The sequence below is a fragment of the Haliotis rufescens genome, unplaced genomic scaffold, assembly GCF_023055435.1.
Source record: "Haliotis rufescens isolate VD_foot unplaced genomic scaffold, xgHalRufe1.0.p SCAF_24, whole genome shotgun sequence".
Lineage (NCBI taxonomy): Eukaryota > Metazoa > Mollusca > Gastropoda > Lepetellida > Haliotidae > Haliotis > Haliotis rufescens.
The window spans coordinates 7,803,835-7,824,668 of record NW_025963935.1 but is presented as its reverse complement, the minus strand read 5'-3'; the positions used below and the strand labels follow the sequence as shown (position 1 = coordinate 7,824,668).

At 40.1% G+C, this 20,834-nt stretch overlaps 1 protein-coding gene across 1 annotated transcript; it reads right to left on the bottom strand.

Moving 5' to 3' along the window:
• Window positions 1-509: 509 nt before the first annotated feature.
• Window positions 510-17,882, bottom strand: LOC124128419 (fibrinogen C domain-containing protein 1-like). Its single transcript, XM_048401870.1, has 4 exons — window positions 17,699-17,882; window positions 16,094-16,227; window positions 1,749-1,971; window positions 510-754 (listed from the first exon to the last, which is right to left on the bottom strand). The coding sequence occupies exons 1-4, from the start codon at window positions 17,880-17,882 to the stop codon at window positions 510-512; spliced, it is 786 nt and encodes a 261-aa protein (XP_048257827.1).
• Window positions 17,883-20,834: the final 2,952 nt, after the last annotated feature.

The following is a 20,834-nucleotide window of genomic DNA, read 5'->3' as shown; positions in this document are numbered from 1 at the left end:
CTTTTGACGTATTCTGGCATGACGCGGCCAGGGATCGAAGCCCAGGATCTTCCGCTCACCGGGCGGACGCTCCACCACTAGACCACATAGGCTGTCTACTTTTAAGGATTAATATTAACAACGTTCAGTGAGTGGGATGCGTGTCTCGCCGCTTTGACAACAGTGTCGTGTCGTGCCCATCATAGGTTCAAGCACGGGTGAGAGCGGTCGGGTAGCCTAGTGGTTAAAGCATTCGCTCATCACGCCGAAGACCCGGGTTCGATTCCCGACATGGGTACAATGTGTGAAACTCATTTCTGGTGTCCCCCGTCGTGGTATTGCTGGAATATTACTAAAAGCACGAGTGTGATGTTGACCCAGGTAAGTCTCATCACCGGGACTGGCCTACTCATGACAAAAGGGAAAGGCAAGCCATGTGTTTCTTTCGAAACATACATTCCTGGTTCTTTGTTTTAAAAATAATTTAAACATCAAATATTCTGAAAACATAGCTGATGAACTTGTCGGTCTTACAAAACAGGTCGTACTTTCATCACTGACGTTTGCAAAGAGTAGAAGTTACCGCGCCAGCTCTCCCAGTTGATCCCTTTGACAAAGCGTGTGTTGTTGTATTCGCCATTCAGATTCGACAAGTGACAGTTCTCGTACCACCATCCTCCTAGATATTTTTGTGCACAAGAACCATAAGTGTTCCGATCAAGGTCACGATCACGGGTTGAAAATGCCTGGCCATTGTGTAGAGCCATTGAGTTGCCTGTAACAAAACGATGAAGACATTGGTACCTGTTGCTGGTGAAAGTATCCACAGCGGTTAAGCCAATGTTCTTATCAAGTAAAGTAGTAATTTTCAGGAGAAAATAAAATGCACTAGTGTACACATGTTCAACCCAAACCTTTAACCAAGAGAAGTATCATGTATTATGATAATGCTGCAATCTGAATTGGTTGCCTTGGTAACTGAAGCCCAAGATCTTTAAGTGGAGAACGAGTGAGTGAGTACGGTTTTACGCCGATTTAACAATATTCCAGCAATATCACGGCGGGGGACACCAGAAAAGGGATTCACACATTGTACCCATGTCGGGATTCGAACCCGGATCTTCGGAGTGACGAGCGAACGCTTTACCCACTAGGCTACCCGACCGCCCCAAATGGAGCACGAAGAGAATAGTATTCTGCAAGGCCACGCCAAGGGAGTTCACTTTCTCGACAATGAAGCCCCAGATATGTAGAGCTTATTATTCTGTACGGCCACTGCTCACCTTCAGGCCACTGAAGCCCCAGATATGTAGAGCTTATTGTTCCAAAAGGCCAAAGCTCACCTTCAGGCAACTAAAGCCTGAGATGTGTGGGGCATAGTGTTATAAAAGGCTACGGCTTACCTGTGTCGCCACTGAAGCCCGAGATATGTAGGGCATAGTGTTCTGCAAGGCAACTGCTTACCTGTGTCGCCACTGAAGCCCGAAATATGTAGGGCATAGTGTTCTGCAAGGCAAATGCTTACATGTGTCGCCACTGAAGCCCGAAATATGTAAGGCATAGTGTTCTGCAAGGCAACTGCTTACCTGTGTCGCCACTGAAGCCCGAAATATGTAGGGCATAGTGTTCTGCAAGGCAACTGCTTACCTGTGTCGCCACTGAAGCCAGAGATAAGTAAGGCATAGTGTTCTGCAAGGCTACTAATTACCTGTGTCGCCGCTGAAGCCCGAGATATGAAGGGCATAGTGTTCTGCAAGGCTACAGCTTACCTGTGGCGCCGCTGAAGACAGAGATAAGTAAGGCATAGTGTTCTGCAAGGCTACTGCTACCTGTGTCGCCGCTGAAGCCCGAGATATGAAGGGCATAGTGTTCTGCAACGCTACAGCTTACCTGTGGCGCTGCTGAAGTCCGAAACATGTAAGGCATAGTGTTCTGCAAGGCATCTGCTACCTGTGTCGCCGCTAAAGCCCGAGATATGAAGGGCATAGTGTTCTGCAAAGTTGCCGATGATGAAACTTTGGTAACGGGCATATCTTTGTTCCCCTTCAAAATCACTGATATAATATATACCCTGTGTTAATTCTTGCCATTTGATTGGCTTGTAATTCTCCATTATTATAGACTTATATAAGCATTCGTCTAAATTATTGTATTTGTATGTGGTGTGGTGCGATCCAACAATAGGAAACAATCTATTTTTAATCTCCAACCAGTTCTTTGGTTTTGGTACGGAAAAATTGACGCGCTTGTTGCCTCCCCTGTTCTATGAACTTTTTTTGGTCATCATTGCTCATACCACTGGTCTTACGAGAATTGGATCGAATCTCCTGCTACATTACGTTGTATTTGGTGAGTTCACTGAACGAAACTCCTCCTCGGATATCTTACAATCAGCCAGTGCTGTTGAAATATGATCCTCAATGCTGTTCAACTTTGCTTCGACGAGTATCCGAATATTATCATGTTTTAATGCTTTCTTTTGCAACTTATGAGAAATAAATTTTATTGCTGTTCCTGCCAGACCAGAGACTCCGGACGCTACTTCCATACCATGTACGATAGGTGCGGTGAGTATAGTTGTTGATAAACCAACACCAGCTACGCCAAGTCCCATGCTAGCTGTTACAAGTGCAATGTCAAATCCGTCGAGAGCATTCACAGCTCTGCGATACTTTTTATACAATCCAAGTCTCAACTCCCTCTCCTTCCCTATTTGATGTTTTATGTCGCTAATTTCATGTAAACGAAATAAACCCATAATATATATTATTATATTATATAAGAGTCTTTAATTGGTCTTGCTTAAATGTCTTGAGAGTATACATCAGTCTTATTGAATGTATATTATATGGCATAAATATCTTAGTAAGCGAAATGCTTTCACTTTTATTAACTTGGACCCATTCAAGGGTTCCAACGGGCGAAACTCCATTATAAATAATACTTCAACGTTGACGTTGGTGTTTCTTAAGCCATTCAGTTGATAGACCTGGTAATATCTTAAAGGCATCTTCTGGTGCATCCCCAAACAAGACTTCAATAATAATTGTAGAAAGATCAGGTATAGCATTCAAGATATTCAATATATCATTGAATTCAGTAACCAAATGTAAACTAACATTTTTTAATGACGAACAACTCAATAACATATGACCTGGGTCATCTGGCAGGGGAGCGACAAAGACACGCTTTCGTTTTGAGGGGATGTAAGCCCCGAGTACGACCTCGTATTACATTGTCTAAGGTTATGCCTTCCAGGGCCTGAAGAATCAACCATTATTTATAATATGGAGTGTCAGACTCAAATATTATATATGTACAGGTTGATTTTTTACATATAATACAGAAATTTTGAGATCTGAAATAATACCCCGCTTTAACTTTTGTTTTGCAATGATGATAAAGATTCAGTTCTACAACTATTGTATTTTTCATCTTTGACTGGAATAGCTCGTAGCAGAGTTGAAAGACTTTTGAGATGAATATTATCCGTTGTACTGATCGCACCAAGAAGGATGCACAACTCTTTATAGGGAGCTAAATCGGGTAATTTAACTCCATGCACTGTTGTGTTGAGTAATACTTCTTTTCTTATAAATCCAAGTGTATTTATTGCTAAGTTCCTGTGAAGAATTATATCCTTTTCTCCACTGCTTAAAATGAGAACCCCATTCGACTCATTGTGTGTGATACTAGCTCCCAAAGGCTTAAAAATGTCATCATTGAGTGAGCATACACTGTAATACCCACTGTGCCAGTCTCTAGTTCCATATATCTTATTATTATCTCGCAGTACTTATATTAGTCCACCACGGGTTATACGCTACATCGCATTGAGCAACTTGAAGTTGCCCCACTGAGTTGTCAATAGTGTGAAGCAGTTGAACAGACTGGCCATTTGCTATTCCCTGGGGTGTAACATACATATTAAATATACAAAGATAATATATGATAACTTACATTTGACATCAACTTACATTACGAATCAGTCAATTTTAGTAAAAGCCTCTGATGCTAAGTTGTTTGTTCATTTCCCTGATATCTTTGAAAAATACAGGTTCACAGCAAGTAGTAACAAAATGGTGTATGATTGGTTCCAGAATCCAAAGCAATTTGGGCAAAACCAGTTAAACTTTGCCATTTGGTGTGCCACAACAGGATGTGGTGCATGTCTTTATGCCGCTGGCTTTGAACTAAATAAGTCTGTTTTATCATTTCATGTATAATATCAGATTAGACGTATACTTAAAGAAATTAGTGCCCCATTACTGCAGGATCGAGCATGGAATGCATCAAATAATCCATACAATAGGTTAGCATTTGAACATATTTTGTCAGAAATTTGATAGTTCTACGAGTAGAGAATGGCGTATTAAATACTTAACTATGGTCTAGGTATTCCTTACAGTGGACAAAAATTGTTAAAGAAGAAAGTGATGATTTATTTTAGAAAACTCATCAACCATTCAATCAATTTAAGTTGTCAAAGAAAAACAATCTTTTTGAAAGAATGCAAAATCTTTATCATGGCTGGGAACTTTCGAGTAATGATTGGAGAGGAGATCTTATGAGCTTTAAGAGTGGTTTAGCTTATATTGTTACAAAGTTTGTACAACAAACCGGTACCGCAAACGCTTGGAATCAATTTCTTAATGATAAAACAAAAAATATGTTTACTAACCCAGGAGTTGTAAGAGTTAATGAATCAATAAGAACTTGTGCATGGGCAATTCTTGGCGCACAGTTGCAAACACGTACAGGACTAATTGGTTCTGGGATAGGGCTCGATGCACAAAAGCAGTTTGTCACAAACGTAGAGGATGCTATTAATTCACCGGTTGACATACTATCTTCTATAAAGCGTTATCAAGATGTACTACAGTACGCTCAATCCAAAGTAGACTATGTTTATGGGGCAGGACTATACATGTCTCTGAATAATATGGAACTTAAGTTGGTAAAGTGATAGGCTATAATAATAAAAAATGTTATTGCTACACCACAAACACCGAATTAATAACACAAACAAACAGAGGCGAAACAGAAATAGTCAAGCCACAGTCATCTGCTGTAACAGAAGCGCAACAACCACAATTTGTAAAGCCACATATTGAATCAACAACATATCAACGAAAAAAGAGCGCTTATAGTAGGTGGAGTCACGGCTGGTTTACTCATGATTTAAATAAATAGCCTTTAGCAGATATGTACAACAGCCCGACAATTGCTACGATCATTGCCCACAAGACTTTGCTAAGCCAAGTGGCAGTCTTGGCTAATAAATTCAAGAGCCAGGATACAATACTCCCTATTATACCGTCTAAGTACAGACGCGGCTTTCCCTGCAAGCTTTCCAAGTGCTTCTCCCAATGACTTTAAATGTTGTTTATCCATTCTTTTATACCATCCGACGGTGGTGTAGGTGATATAGGCGTACCACCACTTCCCACGAGAATCAAAGTTGATATAATAAATCCCAATGCTGTTAAAATAATGGTACTGGTTAACCCCTGTTCTCTGAACAATGTTTCAATTTTCTCAGCCATTATTGTATAACCATTGAGGACTTGATCGATAGTTTCTCCAATTCGGCTGATTTGTGAACAAAGTGCCTCTCTATTAGTGGAAGCTGCTTCGAGGCGGGCCGATATTTCGTCTTCTACGTTAAGCAATCTTTCCGCAACGCAGCGTCTACCGAATTCATAATCTGCCTGTTCAAGTTCTGATATTTCATAAGCTATATGCTTGTCGAGTTCATCTAACTTGGCTATATTATTGATGAGTGATCACCGCATTGTTTGCATTGCCTTGTCAAGACCTTGTAATTCCCTAATATTGTACTCCAAGGATTGTACCTGTAACATGCAAATATCGTAAGTTTCAAAGATTTCTTCGAGTCCATCCGAGACCTGCTTAGTGCATTGTGGTACGTCTTCCAAATTATCTTTATCTATGGTAGCAGCCGTTGCAACAAGTTCAGTAGGTACAGTCTAAAGAACCTTAGTAGTCTTTTAGAAAGTTTTGCTTGTAAGTTGTCATAGTCTACAAGAGCTTATTCAATTATTAATTATGTTGATGCCGCCACAACATCCAGCTATTGTAGACAACGCTAGGGGTTTCCTAGTACGAGAATGCATAAGATCAATATCATGAGAGCCACATAGTCACAATATTCCTTTACTATCTATTGTAATCTTGGAATAGTCACGACAATAGGAGTTACATATTTTTTGTCTTCTTTTAAGACATTGTTATTATCATTAACGGTTGATTGCAAAAGTTCCTCATTAATATTCATAAAGCTTGTTTCATCAGAATTTTTCTTCGACTGTACTAGTATCAGTTAGGTTATCTGGATTCATATCATCCATTTTCATATTAAACATAAGGTAACATAATTTCAATATAAACAATGTCTCCGCAATACAGACGCAAGTTAAACCCACAACGTAGACTTACGGATCTATCATGGTTAACATTTATACTAAGTAATCTTATAATAATTAGATCTACATCAAGTGCTTTTATGGTGTAATATTTATACATCATTTCATATTATTATAGTATAGCAAATAATAATTGTCATTAGGTAAAATGCATATATAAAATATCAGTAGTTTCAGTTATAGCTTTTTAGATAAATGCTAGCCTAAGGTATCAAGATCCCATCTCCCAGACAAAGGATATTTATTTAAGTATATCCCTCATCACCTACCGGGGTATATTAGAATAACATTACTTCAATTAAGACTCATTAAGGATTAGCCCCCATACAAGCTCGTCTATAGTGCATTAAGGATTGGCCCCCATACAAGCTCGTCTATAGGGCATTAAGGATTAGCCCCCACACAAGCTCATCTATAGTGACACCCTAATCTCTTTCAAAGCATACAGTAAATATGTCAACAAGATTAGTGCCAGTCCAACAGGATAAACAGGATTTAGTATTCCCCTCTGTCTAGCCATCCATTTAGCTTAGGACACAACCAATCGTGTATCAACCAATCACATTCCTTTTTATTGTTCAAATTTTTGTTAAATACATACTGTAGGCAGGTTTTAAGCAGAGAAGGGGTTTGACTCTTTTACCAAGCAGACCTCTCTCCCACAGCCCAGAGTGTGTACCGACTCTCTGTGGCACCCTCAGTTATTATCTAAGATATTGTAAATTGCTCATTGTTAATTGTTCTTGTAAATAAATTGTGATTAGTCTCTTGTGACTCTGGCTCTTTGCTGACTAATTCCCCAAGAAAACCAGCACGTCATTTGGAAGGTATTGTTCACCCAGAACAATTCCATGATAGATCTATTAAGGGTCAAAGCAATTCGCCAGTCTGTAGCTATAACTAGTACCATTGATCAGGATCAAACACTTTTGGTTCGCTTTTTGGCACTTACGATTTGTTAGTTGCAGGAACTGCCTGGCTATAATTTACAATTAATTTGAATTCTGTTGACCCTGCCAGGTAGCTTGTTCAGAGCATAGGTCGTGCGATTGTTAAGAAAATAATTATTAAAATTAGCGGTAATGAGGTCTTGAGTATTGACGACTGCAATGTATACTTCTGTTACATGGATCTCTGGAGAACAACAAAAGAAAGGGAAAACTTACAGTATCAAGGTTTTTGTAATCAGAACACAATGAGACTGCTGGTAGGTTCTTCTACAGGCGATAATACCATCTTAGAAGATACGGCTGTTGCTGATGCATTAGGTAACCAATTTTTTATTCCACTCGACTTTGTTGAATTACAAGATAGTCACATGCCCTTCTATCAAGCATCCCTAGGTGACAGGTTAGAATACGAACTCACTTTTAATGACTACAGCAGAGTAATCAAAGCAACTGAAGATCCTAGTAGCTATTCTATTGACTATATCTCACTGGAGTACGATATGATAACAGATCCTGAATTAGCCAGACAAATTTGAAACAGTATAACAGAAGTTTAGCCATTTTGTATGATTGCGTGCTTCGGCACCAAAAGATTTCCAGGAACAAAAGAGATACGAAGTGGAATATCAATCTAAACGTCCCCGCTGTATTGTTGAAGGGTATTTTAATGTTGTTCAAGGACCCCTATGACATCATATTTGCAAAGAGATACTGAGGCATTCTACAACCCCAAGATAACAAAAGAAGAACTGACTATCGAGGGCGTGCCTAATGAATTATATTGTCAAGGCATGCGAGCATATCAACAGTGGGATGAGAGTAAAAAAACTCCCTTCTATAAAACGAAGCCCAGAAGTTAACGTGGTCGCAAGACTGTTTACGAGTATGTCACGAAAAATGCAAAGGAGAATCAACTCTTTTCATAATAGACGACTGCAGTGCGAGTTAAGAACTTACCAAAAAGAAAGATATGCTTTTATGTTTAGCATTCTCTGGTCGGCATATGGAGCAAAGCTAAAAAATACAACTCTGTCCTGAAAGATCTCAGAGAGCAGTCCAAATGGGTAGCCCTGTTTCATTGCAAAGACCGAAATTCATTTGAGGAATGTCTTTGCGGGAATTATGTTATTTCTATCAAGCTCAAACCAGATAAAGTCAGAAAACTGTTAGTGGAAACGAAGCACTGTAAACTTGTTTTAAAAACTGACCAATCAGCTGCTTATGCAATTGCTTAGCAAAAATATAGCAAAAATATTACAAAATATAGCAAAATATCGCCAAATATAGCAAAAATATAGCAAAATATATCAAAATATAACAACATATAGCAAAATGCGATAAATTAAACATAAGTGGTGATTATGTGATAATGTGACTGGAAATCCGCATTCTTTTGCAACTGTTTTTTATTTCAGGTTGTATTGGATATGCCATATTTCAGTACGTTAGACTTAAATGTCGGCTAGGTTATTACATTATGGAATGCAATGAACTTATGGAACAACTGCTCCAAGATGAGCCAGAACCTGTAGTTACAGATCAACATAGAGAGAGACTCGTGGCTTTGGTAGACGGTGGAAAATTCTCCTAATACTTGGGGAAAAATTATACCACTGAAAAAATTGATAACATGACCGACGAAGAAATTAAAATACTATCATGACATAACATTTATACTTAGCTGTCACATTTTATGTAGATCCACAGCAAGTGTTTTTATGAGTTATCATGGTGTAACGTTCATACAACATTTCATATAATAATGATTAAGGAAGAAATACATATCATCAGGTAAAATGCAAATACAAAAATTCAGTAGTTTCCGTCATAGCTTTTTAGATAGATGCTAGTCTCAGGTAATGAGAACACATCTCCTAGATATATTATTCAATATGACAAAAGTTTAATAGAGTTAGACATAATATCCAATAACACAAAAGATATTTCCACATAGACTTATAGATTGCCTTGAACTATTTTATTGAAGTTAATCTGTCATCACCTATATTAGAATAACATAATTTAATTCTGTGCTCGAAAATATATCTCTTTCTATTTCTCACAAACATTACCCAAACATTGCAATTTCCCTGGAATGTTGCACATTAATTTATATTGCGTCAGAGGGTAAGTGGTGTGTCAATCGGAAAGTGACAGTAGCCAATATATACTGAACCGCAAAAGAAACGTCACCCAAGTAACAGTACATGAAACTTTTTGTTAAAGTTTCTAATATTTAACCTTATCTTGTCCGGAAAAAATGAAATTTGATGATAAAAAAAACAAAGCAGATGACAAACAAAACCGATCGACCAAACACACTATAACAATGGCCATGGTAACCAGATACACGTGAGTTCCGTGCAAATTGAAATGCACATGCATTCCCCCATTTCTTTCCCCTATAAACATCCACCCAGATCGGATAACTTACATTCGTTATTGAATTGCTACTACATGCCAAGATTGTCGGGAAATCAGCGACACCAAGCCCTTGGACTATTGCAAGCTGGACAAACCACCTGGCAAGCAGCCAATGCATTTCAAGTCCACATAAGAACCATACTCAGGCTCCAGCAACGGCATCAGACCACCAATACAACAGATGACCGACCACATAGTGGAAGACCAATGGTTACCACCCGACGTCAGGATCATCAGATTGTGTGACAGCATCTCCATGATCCCTTTGTTACTGCTGTGGGAACTGCTTGACAGACCATGGGGACACACCAGCGACACATTAGTGCGGACACCATGCGCCGACAATTGACGAGCACTCACCTCCACTGCCACAGGCCACACCGAGGACCCATTCTGACACCACGTCATCACTGGGACCATCTTCAGTGGGCAAAACCACACATGCATTGGCGCAACCAGCAGTGGAGAAGAATCCTCTTCTCAGACGAGAGCTGTTACTGTATCTCAACAGCAGATAGCAGAGACGCCGTTAGAAACATTATTCGGGTGCTTGTGTTGTTGAGAAAGACTCGTGGGGTGGGGCCGAGCTTCATGGTGTGGTGTGGAATTGGCTTTGCACAGAGGATCGGCCTTGTGGTCTTCCAGAACATCGGTACAGGGAGAGGCAATGGTGTCACAGCAGCTTAATACATTGATCAAGTCTTTAGACCACACGCCTTACCTCATTTGGCACGTTGCCGCAACCACGAGTTTCAGCATGATAACGCCCGTGCCCACACTGCGAGAGCAACAAGACACCTCCTCCAGCAGAATGGCATCAGAACCATGCAGTGGCTTGCTCTCAGTCCCAATTTAATTCACACTGAGCACCTGTGGGACAAGATTCAAAGACGGCTGAATGACGTCCAACTGCTGCTGAACTGCGTCAGGCGTTCCTCAGAGTGTGGGCTCAAGCGCCTATGGCCTTCATCAACCGCCTCATCCATTCAATGTCTCGACGTTGCACGGCAGTCATCAATGCACATGGCGGACACACGAGATACTGACTTGTGATGTCACTTTCTCAGAGACTAATGTTGTTTTTACTATAAGACGATTTGACACTTTAATTTCAATATTGATGATCAGCTTTGCCAAGTTTCATCTTTTTAATGTTTCTCAAAATATGTTTGGACAATAAAGTTTGGTTTTCAGTATTGTAGTACATGTATGGAATCAAGTCACAAAACGCAACTGCTACAGAAAAGCATACATTCCATGCAAAAGTTGACTTTTATGGAAGCCCCATGCATTTCGCTACCCGAGATTGGGTATAAAAACATGTGCGTCAACGGGATTCCATATGCATTGTTCAGCATCGTGCTGACAACAACCACTCAGCAAAACAACAAAATTTTGTAGTTAGTCAGCGTTACGAAATGCCACGACTGTCCGAAAATGAGCATCTGCGAGCCATTGGTATGCTTGAAGCAGGATGGAGTCAAGGTGTTGCAAGACAATTTAATGTCCACAGAAACACCATTTGGTGTTCATGGCAACATTGGCAACAGACGAATGCAGTCAGAGACCATCCTCTGAGTGGCAGGCCATGCGTAACCATTCGACAAGACAACTGGATTCAAACAACACACCTACGAAATCGATTCCAGCCAGCAAAATTGACTGCAAGAAGCATCCTTGGCCTTCGACGAATATCATTACAAACTGTACTTCGCCGCCTCAGATGTGCAGGGACTGTCACCAGAAGACACGCCAGACGTCCCATTTTGGCAGAAAACCACCGTCAAGGACGTCTACAGTGAAGACAGCATCTACGCTGGACGGCCATGCAGTTGGGATAAGTTATATACACTGACGATTCTCGTTTGCACCTCAGCCACAGCGAAAGACGGATTCGAGTGTACCTACGTTGAGGTGAACTCTATGTCAATCATTGTGTCATGGAAGTAGATCAGTTCGGGGACGGCAGCGTTATGGTATGGGACGGGATTACAGCAAGACAGAGGACCTGTTTGATAGTGGAAGAGGGAATTCTCAGTGGACAGTACTACCGCGACGAGATCATCGGCCCTGTTGTTCTACTGTTTTTCCATGCTCATGGCCCAGGCATTACCTTTCACCATGACAACGCCTGGCCTCATATTGCTCGACTTGTTCAGGATTCTCTTCAAGAAAACAATGTGAATGTCATCCCCTGGCCGGCTCGTTCCCCTGATCTCTCACCAATCAAGCACATGTGGGATGAGATGGATCGGCGCCTTCGACGTCAACCATGTATTCCACAGACACTCCAGGAACTTCGAAACTTGCTCCAGTAGATATGGACAGATATCCCACAGGACTTTGTGTGACGCCATGTCCATTCCATGAGACGAAGACGTTGCTTGCATGTTTTTGTTTTTAGTGAAATAACACATTTTACTAAGTCAGTATGGCAATTTAAACCATTTGAACACTTACTCTTTTATCTGTTGCAAACCGAAATTGTTTCAGATTTGGTAAAAAAACATAACTTTGCATTAAATCTTATTCAATGTCACAGGAACTTTTGTGGTTCAGTATATATTTGGAATCGCTGCCTCATCGGAAGTACATAGAGCATAGATGACATATGCAGTCACAGGGATAATACCCTGACGTTATCAAATTTCCAGCATTATCACGACGGGAGACAGTAAAAATGGGGTTTACACATTTTACCTATGTGGGGAATCAAACCCGGGTTTCGGCGAACCACGAGACTACCCCTCAGCCTCTCTAACCTTTGTGCAAAAGCAGGGACGTACAATCAGCAGGAAATAAGACGGCCAACATGTGGCACCTGTTGTTAAGTCTTTTTGAGGTAACACAACATTGCTGTAAGTAGTAGATATTTAAGATGTATCCATCCACACATCCACATTTGATGACGTCACAAGTGCACCTAGTAACCTCACGTGATTGATGACGTCACACAACCTTTACCTTGGGGGTGGGGTGGGGGTGGGGAGGGGTGTTGTCATGCGATCAATGACCACGTTGAAAGGAAAAACACTTGTGTAAACACAACATTGTTTTGAAAGGACATACTTAAATCAACGAGGGCGTATTTGAAACGTGTGGTGGGGGAGTGGGGAGGTGAGAGGGGGGGGGGGGGGGGGGGGGATGTGTTGGGTGTTGTCAACTTCAATTCCTCAATAATATGCAAGATAACTCATTTATATGTGAATGTATAAGTGATGTATTGGATTAATTAGATGGATACAGGGTCAACTGACCAGATGTAATCATGCAACTAATTACTGGACCATTGGAACAATGGATAGTAATGAATATCCTTATATGGAAACTTGACATCGCACGCGAAATGGAATGTTATTGCGACTGCATTTTGGCACCTTTTTTAACCTTTTCTCCATGCGCATTCAGGGCTGCATCTGCTGAGATGATCAGCCCGGCAATAAGTGTATGGGTTTGTTTACACAACTGAAAGGTGAATGAGTTAATGCCCCCAATCTCACATATAAGGAAGTCTTGTACTATTAACTCAACTTTGAAAAAACAGTGAGGTTATTGTTCAAAATGAAAGTTTTTTTTTGTGTGTGTTTGTCTTTTTCTAATTTCATTACATATTTGTAACACGAGGACTGATATTTCAAACATTAACCTTGTCAACAACAAAATCTAACAATGTAGTAATGAAAGTCCTTATATGGAAAATTGTTTACTACGCCTGTGTTAGGCCTCTACGCGCTTGAAACGGAATGGTTGAGAACCGTTTAACACTTTTAAGATTTCAAGACTTCAGAGTGTTTTTTTTGTTGTGTATTCTAAATCTCTTTAATTACTTGAAACAAATTCAATAACTAACTGATAAATTTAAACCCACTTGTCGTAACTCAACATCTAATTGATTTTCTTTTAAGTAAAACAGTTTTCTAATACAGACTATACCATAATTTCGAAGCGAGATTCCAACTTAGATAACCTGAAAAAACACTGCGCTTGGTCGCAAGACCCCCTTATAGTCTGTTTCATTGTTCCACGCACTGTTTCACAAATGTATTGCTTTAATTGACCACACACACACGCACGCACGTATAATGTTAAATTAGATGAATACAGTCAACTGACCAGATGCAACCAGGCAACTAATTACTTGACCATTCATAAACAAAGAACAGTGGATAGTAATGAATATCCTTATATGGAAACTAAGGTCACAGACTTCTACCGATACAACATGTCTGGGGTTAGATAGAACGACGCATACGACAGGACAGGACCAGCCGGTATACCTCTATCAGTTGGATCAATCTGTGGATGACATTTGGAACAACACCTCCATGCTGTTTTCAATCATCTGGTGTCCTGATTGCGTCACCCCTGCTTCGCCTGTATCAACGCAAATGGTGGCTACACCCGATATTGACACAAGCTGAGATGCTACACCACCCTTCTGTCTGGGTCTGTCTCCTGTGTCCAGATATGGGTTTTATTAATGGGTAATGATAATACATTGATCAGACAAATGACCACGTATTATTTTAATATTTCCAAAACCATACTTAAGAATTCCAAATATACGATTCATTGATGAAGAAAGAGAAGAGAATAGGACTAAGGATACATCTCTGAGTCAGCCAATTTGGACAATGAGGTGAGGTGAAATGGGGTTTAAGGTCGCGTCCAAGGTTACTGCACTTATATAGCAACGTGCATGTACGTGTGTGTGTTTGTGTGGCTGCTTCTATTAGTCAAGACTGATGCTGATTTATAGTGCTAGCTCACTGAGATACCTTGCTGCAAATTAACATGAATACCCCACTCTGACACAGTTTACTGACTCTGAGCCGACCAGTCCTTGTTTTAGCACCTTAATGCCGAGTGCCAGACAGGGTAACAACAAGTACCATCTTTTAACGTCTTTTGGTATGACACGGTCGGGGATCGAACCCCGGACCTTCTACTCTACCACTAGACCACAGAGGCGGTCCCATTAGGACAATGAAAATAGTCTGACATCATATCCACAATGAGCACCTGACATCATATCCACAATGAACACCTGATTTAACATCTGCGTACACAGCTTTCAAGACGAAATACATTTTACCTCCCGGTGCAGCTTTTGTGATACAATGGCATAGTTTAGAACAACCATTATAGTCAAATGCCCTTTTCAAATCTACAAATGATATTTATAATTTATCTTTTTATTAATGCATGTTACATCTTACTGTGGGATAATAAAATCAACAATACCAATGGCTCAGAGCAATTTGACGATATTTTATGAACAAATGGTGAACAATTGAACCTTCAAAACCTCAGATATAGTTATATGTAAATGTTTCTGACCTCGTTGCCATAACACCACTAGATATGAAGACACATGACATGATTAAGACAGTTCCAAAATTTTCAAATTGAAATTTCCAGAGGGCCCAAAGAGACCCTTAACCTACTTTCTCCTTTCTATGTAGGCCTTCATGGACTAAACTCTCGTTCAATGTCCCCAGTATTCTAAAGGGGCGGTAGGGTAACCTAGTGGTTAAAGTGTTCGCACGCCACACCGAAGACCCAGGTTTGATTCCCGACATGGGTACAATGTGTGAAGCCCATTTCTGGTGTCCGCTGAGATATTACTGGAATATTGCTAAAAGCGGCGTAAAACCATACTCACTCACTCACTCACAGTATTCTAAATGCGGATCTATTGTGTTTGTTGCAAGAAAAGGCGTGTTGTCGAAATGTGACTGTCATACACTGGTGTAGTTTTTTAACTCTTCCGATGTCAAATGACTCGAGGGTCAAATCAATCGTACGTATATCCATGTTTCCTAGAATACTTGAACTTACTCACCCAACCAGTATTCCCTGTCAAGGTCACCAAACCCATGGGGTATTCTGAACGATAGTTACAGGCTTAACGACTGAAACCATACACTCTAAGCCATCTATAAGCCATTCCAGAATGGTCTTTTATGCCCATTTCAAATTTTTAATCGAGAATTTGTCAAAATATGTTTTGAAGCGTTCTCCCCAATTTAAAATTAGTGCCGTAAAGCCCGAGAAAGCTGCCTTCTGATTAGTTAATGTCGATTTCTTGTCAGTCATTCCATTGTCAGTCAAAGTTTGCGCAAGGTCGGTCTGACGTGACCCGTAATTGGGTATTCCCAGATCTTTGTTTAGCGGTAGCAAGAACTAAGATCTGATTTTAATGAGATTGTGTTAATGCATATTGAATATATATTCATTATTGTCACAAGGTACGTGGACGTTTGTTTGAAGGAATCAAGTTTTGTATCTTACCGTCCATCCACCACCATTGTGGGTCAGATCGCAGTGAGCTAGGATCGGACTTTGCCCGTCAGGTGGAGTGATGGTGTAGGTGTCATCGGCCGCTGAGGAGATGTTGACTTGAATTTCACTGCAGTCACGGAGACCTACACAATCAACATTGACACTGACCACTCAACTGGACATGAGTACTGGACAAAATATATATCTTTTTTTTCTTTCATAAAATGAGGGCGAAATCTGTTTTGAGTAATCAAATAGGTATAATTCCTCAATTATATTAGTTGAGCAAAAGAGGAAAATCCTTTTGTGGCTTTCTGTTCCTGAATGTTTGTGATGATTTAAAGAATGACTTTGTGGGTCGTGGTACATTTGCTCACGTGAGGCACTGTCTTCCTCAGCTGATGAACGTTAGCAAATACAACTTCAATCCTTATATTGACATAAATCAAAACGAAACAATCCATTTAAAGACCAAACGTAATTATTTATGCTGACCATGAACTTTGTTAACTCGGAGTGTTGCTTTTGTCGTGACGTCATCCGTACCAAACATTCGATTTGGAGTTACGTCCCTAGGTCTAACAATAGTCATAAAAATGGCTTCATTCACTTGAAATAGAAGTTGTACCCATTAAGATTGGACTTGAAATGAAAACAAGATCCGGTAGATGCTGAAAATGGATTAATATGGACGTTCTGTGAACTTTGGTTGTGTATTTGAGTCATACTAAGGAGCGGTGATCAAAACAACACCACCATGTGTTCATCCCAGAGATGTTCGATTGGGTCTAGATCTCGACGACCTTGGCAAGGCGTTGATGTTGGAATTATGAAGGTAGTCTACCGTGACACAAGCTGTGTGCGAGGGAGCGTTGTCCTGTTGAAAGAGTTCCCTCTGGTGGTTAATGAAGAAAGTGATGTTGAAGAATTGAAGAATTTGAGTCATGTTGCGATTTGCTGTCAAATTTCCCTGGACCACATAACTTGCCATAACTTGCACGTGCCTTTTACTTTAATACTTTCTTCCATAACATTTTTGAACAAGTGTGAATACAATGCCGTTTAAAACATTGCAAATCCACAATGGCTGCGTTTGGGCGCACCGTTTGTCGATTAAGAATTTTTGTGTTCAATGAACTACATACTTCCTGTGCGTTTCTTTTTTGGATGTTTGCACATGATATCACGATATGTGATATGTTTCTATGACGAACATTTAACATATAACCACATTTCACATCACCTCACTTTGCAAGAACATAAACCAAATGCCATTACATACTCCAAACAGTGACAGTATGTGAGGGTCTGGGGTAGAATACGTCTTCAGCAAAACATGCTTGTCGTAAGAGGCGACTAACTGGATCGGGTGGTCAGGCTCGCTGACTTGGTTGATGCATGTCATCGATCCCAATAGCGTGGATCGATGCTCATGATTTCATTCATTGGATTGTTTGGTCCAGTATCGATTATTTACAGACCGCCGTCATGCCGCTGGAGTATTGCTGAGGGCAGCGTTAAACAGCAAACAAACAAAAAGTATGACTTCCAATATCCGAAACCATTTGAAAACAATAGATGGTTAAGTCTCGCACAAGTTCATACCCAGCTTACCAGTGCCCTTGGTGTACTGCACGTAGTACTTGAACCCTGCCCGAGGATTCATGTAGTCCTTGCTTCTGTATGTCCACGAATGAGCTTGACAGGATCTGGTTTCTGAATTGTGGAAAAATGAAGCGCATCTTTTGTGTCTTTTGCACATGGAAGCACAGCTGGCCAACATGAACTCGGTTTTCATCCATATGGAAGTTGAATCACGGGCAAGTACGTCTTGGAGGAGTTGAACAGGCCTAAAGCTTCCCTGTCCACATTGACAGGTGACTCGAGCCACAAGAACAGCGGCTATGAACGTTGCATGAAGGACATGGTGATTCTGGTCACAACCTGCCATCATCAACAAGCCAGCAGAATTTACTCGTATGAAAGCGGCATAAGTAATGGTGATTTGCAACTGTCCTATCGATCAATGAGGTCACTGAGTGTCTTCAGTATCTGCCAGTAAGTATGTATAATGTATACATTCAAACAAAGTGTGTCTTCATTTAAGAATTGCCCTTCACTTAGTGTGAGTTCATTAGAGTATGAACCTTCATAGAGTTAGGGCCAAACTGTATGAACGTCGGAGCTTGGAGTTCATACTCCACTGAACTCACACAAAGTGAAAGTCAATTCTTATAATTTTGTTATCACAATTTACCTCAAAGGTAAATAGAAGAGAGGTGACATGAACGTATGGATGCAGAACTTGCTCTTCAGAAACATCTTACCCAACACATGTGTTCATATAATATCCCCATTAGATGAGAAAGGTCTGTAATGAACTCCCTAAGTAAGTCAGTCACAATTACAGCGCGTCGTAATACATTTACATCAAGTACAAGACGTCAAAATGTCCGACACGATAAACGTGACGGGAGGATTTCCGAAGTTGTTATTAACCTGTGGCGGTAACATGTGTTAGTCATCATTGATCAACTGACCAATTATTGAAAGGTGATTAAAGATGCGTCAAACAGACACCAAGGTAAATTCGTAGATCGCTGGAGACAATCACTGTCAGCCTAAACACAGATCGAGTCGATACTGACGATAGTTTGGATGTGCATTTTTTTCTTTTGTTCATTAGGATGATCCGTAGCAAGGAAATTCGTGAACAATCATGCAGTCAAGCTCTCTTATGTTTCTCAATGTATACTGAAATGCTGATACCAAGATTAAGGTTCTAAATGATCAGAAATAATGTTATGTATGTTTTCGTGCTAGGGAATTCCCAGGGGTTTCCCCAGGAATGTTGAAGTGAGTGAGTGAGTGTTTACGTCATTTCAAGAACACGGTCTCGTGAAAAGCATATGAACGTCAAATTGTCTCGATTACACTTATGAACGGCAATTTCGCGGTCATGTGACCGACCCCTCGTCCAATGGAAAAGTCGTGTAAACGTCAAATTAAAAAAAATGTTAAAGAATTGACTTTCATTGCCTGAGTTCATTTAGGATTGACTGTGTATTTCTTCGGTTCATTGGGGTATCCGGATTCATACGGTTTGCACGGTTTTTCGATTCATACCACAATGAACCCAACAAATACACAGTCAATGTTTATAATTAAATTCGACAGCAAAAAGCATGTTTTATCTTCAATTGTTTAATCAAAAACAGTTGTATATATCAAAACAGAAAAAAATGACGACGTTGATAAACATTCAAGGTGTAGGAATACATACTGTGGCGTGACATGAATCAGGTGATCGTTTAATCTATGCACATAACTTGACACGCCTACACAGTCAGTAGCCAATCAATGGAGAGTAAGATCAAAACAATGTTCACTGGACCTGTCAATTAAGGCAAGAGGCGAAAAGAACTGCAACAGTATTCGCGATTAGACGAGAGTGTCTTGCAAGCGTGTTGCAAACACGTAGTTATCTCCTGGATCTTCCATGGACCAAGTCTTGCATGAAACATTTACGTGCAGAGAAGAGAAATAAAATGGAATGCGTCATGGTCTATCATGTATATTAATTTTACTGTATTACCAGCCATCCGCATTTCAATCAGGTGTTTCTCCTTCTGTAAAAGAAATAAAGAGAATCGAAATTAAGGACATTTCAGCTCCTATGACTTTACACAAAAAGTTGTTGTTACTTCAAGGTCTTACTAGGCAACACACAAATATTTACTTCTTTCATGCAAATTGTGTCATTGTTGGGCATTGCCTTTTTTGCGAACACATTCCGATTCTACCACCTAAGTATCATTACTTTTGAGAACAACTTTATGATTAAGAAAGCAAAAAGAATTATTTGTATTGAGTCTAATTTGCCAACATATTTTTGGTAAAGATGCTTCCTGGAGATTGAAACACTTGCATGAGTTTCTCGCTGTGATTATATGACCTGAACAACACAGTGTCATCACTGAACGGTCTTGTACAAAATATGCCTCACCTGTGTAAAACAATTCATATATGTTTAAACACTTGTGACAGTTCGCTCTAGAATGACAAGAGATTTGTGAACCCGTGGGGTACTGATGACGAATGTTACACGACATGAATCTAATCTATGAGAGTTGATCTGGTCGTTTAGCAACCAAGCAGAACACTTTATACATCTAAAATTTACCAGCACTAATGGGACTCTCAATGATTCCATGTTAACGTATATTCATAGCGGACAAACATAGTTGAACAAAAACATAATAGACCGATTGCATGAAGTCATATTGGCGAAGCGTCAAATAAAACTGAAGCTTATGCATCTTTTAACACTAGGCAATCAAGCAAGCCAACGAATTACGTCTTTGAAGGGCAAGTAAAGTGATTTTGTTTTGGATATCAATTTTCCCTCATACATTTAGTCAATTTCAGAGAGCGAAAAATCATAACATTCATAGAAAGTATTTAGATGTCCATGTAAAAGTGCTGAAATCCCTTGCTCGGTAATCGGCCTCCAAAACAAACCTATATCGTGGCGTGGCCAAACAACCATGGCCATGACAACTGTTTTCATTGGCGGATATGTCTGCCACATGTATCTATCTTGTAACTCTAAGCTGTTATACATCGACCGTTTCTGGTATTTCTGTGGTTACAACCCGGGGTCTGCTAACTTCTTGAGCATATCTGACCATGCATGAGTGGTTTACCCGAGGCTCAGTGTATTCACTGACACGTGTAATGTGTTTTATGA

Coding starts and splice junctions, on each gene's coding strand:
- LOC124128419 (XM_048401870.1), bottom strand. CDS start 17,882: ATGAAAACCGAGTTCATGTTGGCCAGCTGTGCTTCCATGTGCAAAAGA. Junction 16,228..17,698: donor GCAGTACACCAAGGGCACTG/GTAAGCTGGGTA, acceptor TTGATTGTGTAG/GTCTCCGTGACTGCAGTGAA. Junction 755..1,748: donor TGTCTTCAGCGGCGCCACAG/GTAAGCTGTAGC, acceptor GTTTTGTTACAG/GCAACTCAATGGCTCTACAC.